Genomic DNA, 12528 nt, shown 5'->3' on the forward strand with positions numbered 1-12528 from the left:
GATTTTCTAAGGTACTGCAACGTTATTGACCATTAAACCAAGAAAATGGTTGTCATATAATTTTGATCTTATAGTATATACGAAAAGAATCCACTTCTCGTGTTTATAAACCAAATATCAAACATGAAGGCGGGAAAAAGGGTGGGCTCGTCCGGGATTTGAACCCGGGACCTCTCGCACCCAAAGCGAGAATCATACCCCTAGACCAACGAGCCACGCAAGATTAACGATGTATTACCAATTAGTACATAGGACAATAATGCAGATTGCAGATGAAGCCCTGTGGTGCAATTGTTATAACCATAGAATTTACATTTAATTAAAGCCGCATCGAAACATTCAAATTAATTCAAATGACAAATTGGCTTTTGGAATTACCAAAAATTTACATTAACATTTCATCCTGAGTGTATTTTACATAGTTTTAAATTTTTAGAACAGCAACCTTTTCATCTCAATACGTTTTGAAATAAAAACGTAAATTGTGAAAAATATATATGTTTTTTAAAAATAGAATCATGGCAATTAAATCAACTTATATTATTATGAATTAAAGGCTGCTCTACAATAAAAAAAAACAATTTCAAATTCAACTATGATGAATGTGTAATTAGCTTTTGATAAAGGTGTTTGATTTTAAAAGGCCGTTTTAGTCAATAAAATGTCAATTTCAAGTCTGTTTCTATCAATTTAATATTCTTTTGAAGGTTGTTGGAAATAATTGAATGTTCATTCAATTCATTGAATTATGGCACTCATAGGCTTCCATAGTTTGGAACATGTTGGTATCATATGGTAGGAGCAACTTACGGAGTTGTCAACACAGCCCAGAAAATCATGAGCTGCTCTCTACCCAGTCTGGAGGACTTGCCATCATGTGATACTGCAAGAGAGCCAACAACATTATTCAGGACTCCTCTTACCATACCTGTCAACTTCCACGGCTCCATGCCCTTACAAACTGTCGTATTTTCCCTTACAAAAATACAAAATAATCTTACACCATATTTTTTTTCCGGAATGATGCATGATGGGAAATCCCCAGGCGGCAGACGCATGCGCACAGTAGCATCATACCACTCGCTTCGTTTGCAACGAAAAAACGATACAGAGATAGAGGCTACCGCAGGCGAACTCGTTTGACTTAATTTGCCGTTTCGTGATAGTCGGTGTATACTGGATGATACCCATAATTGACAAATTTGCGTTTTTTCATACAGATTTTCTTGTACGTCGTACACGTCTGAAAATGCATAATAAACTTACTTTGTACGGCAAAAACGTACAGGTTGACAGGTATGTCTTACCCTTGACATCACCTCTTTGACCTACTTAGACAGATCATACAGATTTCTCACAACAAAGACTTAAATGGGGGCAAGTGCAGTGCTGGGAATCAAATGGACTGAACCATTACAAGGAAGTGGAGTTTTTCAGACGCCGCATTGTTCACATTTTTGTTTTGTTTTACTATTTTAATTTTTAATGTAAATCCCACTCTATTACGACAAAAAGCGAACTTGTACCACTGAATCGAAAAAAAAAAATTAAAAACTGGGCATGGACCGCACCGCCACATCAGCCAATCAGATTTAGTCCTTTTATCACGTGACAATTCTTCATCCAGAAGTTGATGTGATTGCAAAAGTGTAATTACTAAGTCATTCATTTTACTTAAATACAGAATATTGATGATAGGTCATTCGACGATAATTTCTTGGTTCCTCCTCATATTTGATACAATTGTTTTAAGTTACGATTGTGGCCACAGAAATAATGTAGTTCATCATCATCATTCGGCCGGTTAATTAAGTGGATGCAAGAGTGTGTGCAAGGGATGGATTTCGATGGCGAAAGATAGTTAAGTATGACCGATAGCGACGCATCTGATGCGGAGGGGGTAAACCAGTGTATGCTGTCGGGCTTCTCTGCTGATTGGTGGGTTGCATGGAAAAGCAACTCACCCCTTGTTGTGCTGTGGGCTTAATGTTCGGTGTCGGGTTGGGAAGAGCAAAGGGGAATGGATCTTTGCTGAAAGTGAGTGTGATTTTGACTCAACCCACCTCCTACTAGGGGTATATGACTTCGGTATATAGGTAGATAGATCTCTCTGGATTGTTGTACTATTAAGCAAACAAGAAATAAACAGCAAACGTTTCCAAGTCAGCCAATCAGGTCCACCCAAATTATCACATGACGATTCGTCATCCGGAAGTTGTTGTGATTGCGGAAGTGTTTCGGTTGTCCAGTTGAGGCAATTTCCTCAAATAATCACATTTTCCTGCACAGAATCGAATCCTGATTCGTTCCAGATATATGTAAGATCTCAAATTTACACCGTGTCCAGGTAAGGATGACAACAAATCCCCTATGTGGTTGTTTTGTTCATTTTTGTTTACAGTTAATGTCGAAAAATAGCCAAGTTAGCTACATGCAGCTAACGTGGCATCGATTCATTGGCATGCAAATATTTAACTTGGACAAAAGTAGCCATATTTAATAGAGATTCTGTTTATGACTTTATTGATGTTTTCATATTGTTAAATTGTGTTTTAGATATCCAACAGTCCTTGTTTCACACAAAAATGGCAACTAACTAAAACTTATTGGGGTTATTTGAACACACTAGAAGTGGAAAAGTGTCATTCATTTTCGATTGTATCGGTTTTAAAAAGCTCAAATTTTACAGCATTTAAAGGAAATTAATACCTCCGTTTTCACTCTCGTTGGACAGCAACCCCTCGCTTAAACGCGGTTAAACTTTCACAGCCCCGCGGCTTTTCATCATGCACTGTGTTCTTCATTTTGATTGGCTAAACAGTTCCTTAGAGAGTAGGTATTGATAAAAAATCAATATCTGTTAACAAGTGTAGTGTACAATACTTTTATTAATGAAGCAAGTGCCTGGGCTTTACAAAAAGTATTTGTTCTCTGCTTTCAGTGTGTAAAAGAATATTTAAGTTCATTAAAATTGAAAAAAATAAAATGAAGGTTTTTACTTCACATATTTTCCCTATCACAGCTGCCTTATGGAACGTTAACCCAATAATAACCAAGGGTTCACTGTGAATCTTTATTGCCTTCTGTGCCTTTTCACATTTGTTTTTCTTAAAACAAAGGCATGGATAATAATCAGATCTATTTTTGTAGCCCCAGTGCACATCTCCAGTGTTTCAGGTGGGACCATGGCAGACCACAGTGACGTCAGTCTGGCGCCTGAGGAGCGAGTGCGCATCCTTACCAAGAAGGGGAGCTGGGTGGACATCAATGACGAGGTGCCCCTGCGCCGCTACTTTCGTTCTGGAATGGAGATGATCCGCATGGCCAACATCTACGCTGAGGAGGGCAACATTGAGCACGCCTTTGTCCTCTACAATAAATACATCACGTAAGGCATACTTACCCAGGAGATGGAGTTTTCCTTATAACGTGAGCATCTTGTTTCCTCCCCATCTCCACGTATAGGCTCTTTGTGGAAAAGCTTCCCAGACATTTGGATTATAAAACAGTCAATATTCCAGAAAAAAAAGACACACAAAAGGTAGGTGCAAAACCACCTTTGATCCGTTTTTAAATGTTTATGCTGTTTTACAACCCATTCTATCCTGCAGAAATTGAAGGATGTGGCATTTCCTCAGGCTGAAATCCTCAAGAAAGCACTGCTAAAGAGATTTGAACATGACTACAATCAATATTGCGTAAAGAAGGTAAACATGATTTAACTGTCAACGCGCACAAAAAGGGGAAATCGTGTAGTTGTGGTGACGTAGATGCTTGCAACGTTGCATGTGTTATGGACAGAATGTGATTTACAATACAGAACATTCAATATATTGATAGGGTTACCATTCCTTATGACATTTTCACTTAACACTGTTAAAGATGTTTTTTTTTCATCCCCTCTTTATGGCATTTTCCCCACTATACCATATTAAAAACATTTTGCGTGCCCTAAAACTTTCAAACTTTTAGGTGTCCGTGGGTATGACAAGTAATGTCTCTAAAATGCGTGTCTGCTATTAGTCAATGTCATATAGAATGCTGATCTACCATTCGGTACGCGTCATGGCATCATAAAATTACTGATATGCTGTTGGCTGAACTACCTCCCATAATGCCCCTCTCTCAATTGAGTGCTTAATCTTGTGTGCTTAATAGACTTTGCAAGTTGCCAATACAGTACTGTATTTTTTGTACTGTATTTGTTTGCTGTGGGTCTCAAGGCTTGCAATGATGCTAAAAAGAGAAGTAAAAACATCATAAGCATGGAAATGAAACCTTCAATTTATCAATAAATATAAAAAAAAGTCGCCAACCAAACGATGAACAGTACCATTAGTAAAGAATGGAGTGATTAAAGCAAGGAAATCTATTAAGAGCATGACAATTCTTGCAGGTGGAACTTTTAGAACCGTTTTTTAATATAAATCCGTCTCGTCCCCACTCTGCATTCACTTACTAACTCCAATGTTTCAGATAGATAGATAGATAAATATTTCACAACGTTGATATCAATGTCAATAAAGATGATTCAATTCACTTGACCAGCTCAAGTCACCTCACGGTCAAGGGAAAAAGAATGTCCTTTTTACTTTATACGTTTATCTATTATAGTATTTAATCGTATTCATGTGTATTACCCATAAGTATTACTTATGATCTACTTTTTTGTTATTTGGATGCTTTTACTTTGGGTAATGGGGATCTGAGAACATTAGCTAATTAGCATACGTTTCTATCCCTTGCTATACGGCAGGGATGGAGAACCTACGGCTCAAGAGCCATTCATGGCTCTTTTACAGACCCCGTTTTGTCTGTAAATCGCTATGCAATGCTTTATATGGAAGCTCATTAAACAATTTATGTTCACTGTTGAGACACTTTATGATGAAAAGCAACTGAACAAATTTTAAACACCCAGAAGCTCTAGCAATGTACCTAGAGCAATTTTATCAAGTGAGCCTGCCCAGCGTCGTCTGCACTGAAGGTTAATATGTTGGTATCCTCTTTTGCAGCATTTTGTGCAATTTTTACAAAAAAACATTGCTTGCACCTTGTTTTGAAACCATTATTTAGGACTAAAATGACAGTCAAAAGGAGCCTCAACACTCTTAAGTAACAGCGGGAAAGAGACAAATTTTAAGAGGTATATTCATATTGATGTGGGACACAGGCTCTGGCATTATTATTTCATAGATTTTATCAAATTATCAAAGATCACATGGTGAAATAAAATGTCCTGAAAAATTAGCTTTTGTAAGGAGAGCAGGTTTAGTGATTTTGTTGAATTTTGTCTTAAAATTTTTGGTGTGGCTCTCAAAAATAAAATCCTAATTGCTATACGGCAATTTCACATGTGTTCCCCCCTTACAACTGTTTCACGTCGTATCCCGGGTTTTACTGTTTTATGTAAAAAAAGGTACCAATTAGAATCTGGTGGTTGACTTAATACCTGTATCTGTCCTGGTACTGTGAGTCTAACACAAAGTGAACAACAAATTGTACATACAGTCAAACACACAGATTCCTCCAGTTCATTGTCAAATGCGATATCAAAGAGACATTAAATATGATGTTAATATGGTCCACAAGCCAGCAGCTCCCGTGTTATTTTCGATTGTTCTCAGTTATTTTCGATTGTTCTCAGCTTAGGGATGCTGCTGGAAAAGTGAATTTCCCTTCGGGGATGAATAAAGTATCTATCTATCTATCTATCTATCTATCTATCTAAGACATGCAAAGAACTTAAAATCTGACACCCGGACTTCCAGAAAGCCGAGGACGAAGCGCTGGCTCTGCAGCAGTCCCGTCAGCAGGCTTTGGACGCTGAACGGGAACGTGTGGCGGAGATGCAGCGGCGGCAGCAGGAGCAGGAACAGTTCAGTGCCTTTGAGGAGATGATCCGGCGACAGGACCTGGAGCGAGAGCGCCAACGAGTCCTCCTGGAGTTCGGACAGCCATCCGCGCCTCCCCCAGAAATGCCGCTCATCCCGGGCATTCAGGGCCCGCCTGTCGTCTCACCCATCCTGCCACAAAGCCCCTTGGGCCCATCTGGCAACCGCCCTCTTCCATCTACGGCCCCACCCACCTTCGACCGTACCCTTAAGCCTGGATCGCTCGCCAGCCCTGGAAACAACAGTAAGTTTGTGGGCATGGTTTGACAAAGTTTGCAGATACAATAGAGCATTAGGGCCACAATTTTCAAAAAAAGTCTGAATCATTTCCGTTTTAATGTCAGCAGATTTGACTGTGGATGCCCTCCGCCAACTGCTGGTGCCGTCTGAACTGTGCCGAAGTTTCCTGAGGCTAGCCGAGGCCAACACCAGCAGGGCCGTCGAAACCTGCGGCATCCTTTGCGGGAAACTTGTAAGGAAGCTCCACTATATTGAAAAGATTCGGTTAGTTTTACATCTTAATCGTTTGTTACTTACTTTTGTAGTTTTTCCAAATTATATTTTAAAGTTTGTAGCAGGAAATGGCTATCCCAATTACAGTACACCTGAGGTGGGGGTCGCAAAGTGAGATTGCCTTACTGCGGGGGATACAAAACTTATGGTAATTATCCAATACCATAGGGTCCGCTACCCCAGATAAAAACACTAAAATAACAAAGTAATTATAGTCAGTACAGTATCACTTCTGTGTAATATATGTAAATATGGTTAAATAACATTAAACATAAATATACAGCGACCCCTAGGTTATTATGGTTAATGGGGACCAGAACCCCCCCAAGGGAAGTGAAAATTCACGAAGTAGCGTCACACCTTCATAAAAGCCCCCAAAGGTGAATCATACCTCGAGATGACATCCTTGCCGACAGAATATTCAAAAAAAAACTTGGCGAGGGAAGCAATTTGTGCGCCTTCTTTGTATTATCTGATAATCACTTTTTTTTTTGCTCCATTGTTATCATGTTTTTACTTTGCCCTCAAGCATCCCTGCAAGCCTTGGACCCTTAGTAAATACAGTACAAAGATATACAGTATTGTATTCGCCGACTCAAATGTCTGTACAAAAGACACAAGATTCTTAACTGAACAAGACGAAAAGCTTTGTGGACCAATAGCCTATCAGCATCTTCACGATGCTTTGACACAAACCAATAGCAGACTTGCATTTTATGTGACGTTGACCAATAGCAGACAGGCATCAAAGAGATCATTCAAACTCTGAAAAATGTAAATTTAAGAAGATTTTGGGCACGCAAAATTCTTTTTTGATGCTTTATAGTGGTGAAAATGCTACAAAGGGGCCAAAAAAACATCCTTTACCACATCGTTAAGCAAAAACGTTGTATGGTTGGAAGGCTGTGTCCTGGGGTATTTATTTATTTTTCACATTTCCAGACTAGAAACACATTCACGGTGACGCACGTAATCATCCCCAAGCAGTGCGGAGGCCCCGACTATTGCGACACGGAGAACGAAGAAGAGCTCTTCCTCATACAGGATCAATATGATCTCATCACTTTGGGCTGGATCCATGTGAGTCCAAGTCTGAACCAGAAACATTTCTGTGCAGTCATGCAAACTTGAAAAACCTGTTGGGCTGATATTAAGGTTAGCCTTTTTTGTTGAGTGAGTGTAACAGCCCAACTACGCTACTTCTTACTACTACATTCCTGCAATGATGAATCATATTCATAACCAAACATGAATCACTGTAATTTAAACCCTTTTTCCCAGTAAAGGCCCAGTGGAAAAAAATAATGACTGTAAGCCAGGGTTCAGCAACACAAAATGTTGAAAGAGCTGTAATGGACCAAAAAACTACAATTGTCTGGATCTGCAAAAAATTAAAAGCTTTATATAAGTCTTGTAATCTATATTAGCTATATTAGCCTACTATCAAAATGACTTAAGTTTAATGAAGCGCATCATTTGGAGAACGACCATGTGACAATGCTATTCTAGGATACCTCCTCAAGTTGAATGTCAATACAATATTCACGGACTACAGTACTTTTCATTTCTTTGATGAAATTAAAGAATTCCTATTATTGTTGTCATTTTCAGGATTCGGAAAACGGAAAACAAAACAGAAACTGCATAACGTACCCCTATGTGCATCAAAAAGAGTGCTATAAAACATAGTATGCATTTGTAAAAATAAAAAAGCAGCCCTTTGATAAGGAAAAGTAAATAAACTCACATGCATGCACTTTAAGTTTGATTTCTGCGCAAATGTCAAACAAGTTCGTGCATTGGTAAAACACAGCAGCATCCTCTTGTCTTTCTCTTTTGATACTTAAAGCAGCCATTCGCAAGCCTGGACACAACACATAAATAGTATCCCCAAGAGTAAATAAAAATATATATTGACAAAGATCAGAAATAACTTAATAGAAACAGTTACTTTGTTACTAAATAAGCACTTATGATAGCATTGTGACTGGAAAGAGGAAAACAAGCGAAGGATTTCCCACTTGTCTCATAGTTACGTGGTAACACCCGCAGTTGAAATGTAATATTTACTCTACACATTCTTACAGCTTTGGAAAACGTTCGTTTGTGTTATGTTGTCCTCCTACTGAAACCATCTTAAAAGTAAAATGTATTGACCTCCTTTGTCTATTTTTTCAATTTGTAAACATTTTTTTTAAAAGAGCCAGGGAGCCACTCCGCAGTGCAAAGAGCCGCATGTGGCTCCTGTGCCACGGGTTGCCAACCTCGGTGCTAGGCAAATATGTTGGAGGAAGTCCAAACATTTGAAATTAGATGACGCCTGACGTCATGTCATTTCATGTCATTCTGTTTCTCTGGATTAATAAATGTGAATTTGATTCAACCAAATTAAAACTATTAAAAAATATATCACTAAAATGTTTTTGTTTTTATATGCAAGTTTAGAGTAGAATATATATCAATGTTCCCTATTTGGATGTTGCATATTTTCATTGAAAGCTCCATTGTGTAATATTTGACCACTAGAGGGCACTGTCGTCTAATAGGAAGGAAAACCAGTGCTAAATGATCACTGCGTAGCAGCTCGATGCCAGTCAAAAGTGGCAGCGACTACTAGGTATGGATTTCACCATGTAAAAGAAATACATATTTTTCCGCCTATGATTTTTTTTTTTTAATATTAACATTGGTATGATATTTTAGGTATTAAATAAATGTTGTTGTTTTTTATCCACTAAATGTACCACTAGGAGGCACACAATATTACGCACTGTCCCTTTCATTTTATGACTCCATTTTTAAAATTTGTAACTACTTTGTTATTATTTTCATATCATTTTTATCTACATTTGTAATCTTTTTTAGATTTATTCAATACAATGGTGTATCTTTATAAGAAATATTGTATTGATTAAAGGGACAGTGTGTATTATTCTACCACTAGATGTCCTTATATTATTTAGTACAACGTAAAACATCTAATAAAAGCACAAGGAAGAATTTAAACAATGGAGACTCAAGGGACTAAACCAAACCATTTTTTGCATTTTTTTGCCAAGGCTTTCACAAGCTATTTGTTTTTTTTGTTTTTTGGGCTACCCGTAGCAGCAAGATGAATGAATAATTTGTCAGCTTCTTCTCGGCGAGGCTCACATTAGGTAAAATAAAAGGAAATGTGTCGACCTACAGATACATTTTCTAATAGTGCTTGTTTAGATGATAGTTCATGTATTTTTGCTTATTGTTTAAATCAATATTGTTTTAGACTTTATGAATAGGGTTTGCTGTATCACTAAGGGGTGCTAAATAATACTCTCCCTTTGAATAAAAATGTATGAAATAATTTTAAACATTTAAAAGGGAGGCGAAAATCTATAAATAAAAAGGGTTATGCATCAAACATGTTTTGAGCGATTTCATTATCATCAAAAATGCTTAGGTGTTTCATATGCAATTTAAAAACAATAATTATATAATTGTATATATTTAAGTTGTTTATTTTTATATTAATTTCATTACTGTATTTTATTTGTTTTGTAATTTATTTTCCTATACTGTATATATTTTCTGTTAGTGTTTTTGTATTTAACGCACATTTGAATTTTTTTAGTATTTCTAATATATTTTACATTTATATTTGATCCCAAATGTCCCCAATAAGCAGGTAGGTGCCTTGCATGGCTGACTCCCTATTAGTGTGTGAGTGTGTGTGTGTGAATGGGTAAGTGTAAAGCGCTTTGGGAGGTCTTCATTGACTTGAAAAGTGCTATATAAATGCAGACCATTTACCATTTATATGATTGTGTATCATTATTATCATTTAAAATATTTATCCTGTATTCAAAGTCCCCCCTCTCCGTGATTTTATTTTTAGACTCATCCAACCCAGACAGCATTCCTCTCTAGCGTGGATCTCCACACGCATTGTTCGTACCAAATGATGCTGCCTGAGGCAATTGCGATTGTCTGCTCGCCAAAGTTCAATGAGTAAGTCTTGCCAGTTATCAATAATAAAAAAAATAATTGATGTCAACAAAAATCTTAAAATGACTGTCTCTTCTACCAGGATCGGCTATTTCAAACTGACTGATCGAGGGACCAATGAGATCTCCTCGTGTAGGCAGAAGGGCTTTCACCCTCACAGCAAAGACCCCCCTCTATTTACAGTAAGTTCACTTGTATAAATGAAATAAATGGAGAGTGAATTTCAAATTAACCAAAAAACAAGGTGACCATTACTGATAGGATAAAGTTGTTAATCCTCCTATTAAGAAACCTGTAAGTTGCTGAGTTTTTTAAAAATAATTTAAAGCCCCAGTGTGTATTATATAGTTACTTTTACTAGTAGACATCAATGGTAGAGTGCAAAGTAGCTCCAAAAGCCTTTGACAATCAGAGAGATACAGTGTTACAAAAATACCCAGTGCATGTATGCAAGTAGACAGTTGTAAGAGAGTGAATTATTATTACAAATAAGCTTCAGATTGTCCAATATTTAAAGAACCCTTAATTTAATATAAGTATATGACAAGAAGAGTATGGAATAGAACAAAGTGCTTGTGTCATATCTATCATTTGTATGGACAGCATTGCTAATCATAGTCTGCCAAGCAGTTGTGGCAAAAGTATAAGCCAGTGCTTGGGGTGCAGCCTTCATAGGCTAATTGCTTGCATTCAAAACACTGTACAAACTTGTCTTATCTTTTTTTATTTGCCCTTGCATTTGTCCATACAGACTATACATCATTTTGGGATGTTTTACAACTGTCCCCGTACCCATCAGCCACCGTTAAACTAACATTTTCTCAATGTTATTGGTAGCCAGCATGAAAAAAAAACCACATACGATTGAAGGCAAGAATGTGGACATTACAGCCATGTGCCAGACATGTGTCAATCTTTCGCAGATTTGACATGAAATAAAAAACTGTGAGAAAGAAAAAGTTGGAAATCTTACCCAAAAATTGAAACAATGTCTCTCAGTCTTTAAACGTCTTGCATGAGGTCAAAATGGAAAGATGAGTATCCTATATCTGTGGCATCAATAAAACACTCTTCCAATTGGTCAAACTTAGACTGTTACAATTGCCCCCGTGTTACAACTGTACCCGGTTTCCCCTAATCGTATGTCACATAGACATACGATAGACGACATGTCATATTGGCAACAGCCTTATACACTGACTCTCACCAACTCCAGCAATAGGCTCTTACCATTTGCGTCTGTTTATCCAGCACTTTGATCATTTGTTGTTGCTTGTGGGGATTAACAGCAGCTATTTTGTCATGTCGCTCGCTTCAATGCAAAAAATATGGAAGTAGGCTTGTCAAGTGGTATTTTTCAGGCTCCTGTAGTGTGTATTTTTAAAATATTCACATTTTTGCTACATTCTAATCTACAACGACCCTTAGTGGTAGAATATTACACACTCATTGATTTGTGATATATTTTTGTTTTGTTTTTTAAACAGCACGCTGGTCACATCACCATCTCCAACGACTCTGTTTCTGTGATGGATTTGCGATGATTTCAGGATCGTTTTTTTCCTGCTGTCCATCCTGTTTTTCCGACCACAAAGACTCAAAGACTGTTTTATCACACAAGAGTGTTTTAACTTGTTTTCAGGACGTGCATTCATATCGTTCTGCGGACTACAAATGTTCTCTGAGGGAACAAGCAAAATAAGAACAACATTGTCACTACCGCACTTATTTTTCACTCTGTTGTCTTTGTCCTGAATTTGTGGGTTGTTCTACAAGTTTTCACCCTCCTGTTTTAAGTGCCACGGCCGACAACGTGGATTACATTGGTTGGAACTCAGGTGCAATCCTATGACACATCTCAAAAAATTTTAAAGGGAGTTGGAAGAAACTTGTGTTCCTTGTGTGTCCTTGCTTCAGAAAGCGTGAATGTATAACTCCACTAACCTCCCTGCTCCAGGTTTTTGCCTCAATAGTTAGTTTGCCACCCTTGTGTTGAGGTCATCGTGAAGAATTGTATCTTCCCGTGTGTGCATATGCAAGTCTTTTGTAGATATAATGCCAAGAGGAAATAAACTACATGAGTTTGATGCGTTTACTTTCAGGAATTATAGTTCACCTCCTGAGTTACGACATGAAT

The 12528-nt window shown here is 37.6% G+C and overlaps 1 protein-coding gene and 1 non-coding gene across 4 annotated transcripts; one reads left to right on the forward strand and one right to left on the reverse strand.

Annotated features, from left to right (window-relative positions):
- Positions 1–143: 143 nt before the first annotated feature.
- On the reverse strand, positions 144–215 carry trnap-ugg (transfer RNA proline (anticodon UGG)). The gene has a single exon. It is a non-coding gene; the product is annotated as a tRNA-Pro (tRNA).
- Positions 216–2157: 1942 nt separating this feature from the next.
- Positions 2158–12478, forward strand: LOC148365216 (STAM-binding protein-like A). 3 transcript variants are annotated; one of them, XM_088335708.1, is made up of 10 exons: positions 2158–2347; positions 3170–3388; positions 3466–3541; positions 3612–3707; positions 5772–6138; positions 6239–6366; positions 7350–7487; positions 10282–10394; positions 10474–10573; positions 11879–12478. In XM_088335708.1, exons 2-10 carry the CDS (start codon positions 3186–3188, stop codon positions 11933–11935), a joined length of 1278 nt encoding a protein of 425 aa, XP_088191834.1. In that variant the 5' UTR covers positions 2158–2347; positions 3170–3185; the 3' UTR covers positions 11936–12478. The 3 variants fall into 3 exon arrangements, with proteins under 3 accessions (XP_088191834.1, XP_088191833.1, XP_088191835.1); XM_088335707.1 differs by having other exon boundaries at positions 2162–2347; positions 3151–3388; XM_088335709.1 differs by having other exon boundaries at positions 2163–2347; positions 3151–3388; positions 6242–6366.
- The last annotated feature ends 50 nt before the right edge of the window (positions 12479–12528 follow it).

Source organism: Urocampus carinirostris, chromosome 5 (assembly GCF_059441175.1).
Source record: "Urocampus carinirostris isolate Australia breed hairy pipefish chromosome 5, RoL_Ucar_1.0, whole genome shotgun sequence".
NCBI classification, from domain to species: domain Eukaryota; kingdom Metazoa; phylum Chordata; class Actinopteri; order Syngnathiformes; family Syngnathidae; genus Urocampus; species Urocampus carinirostris.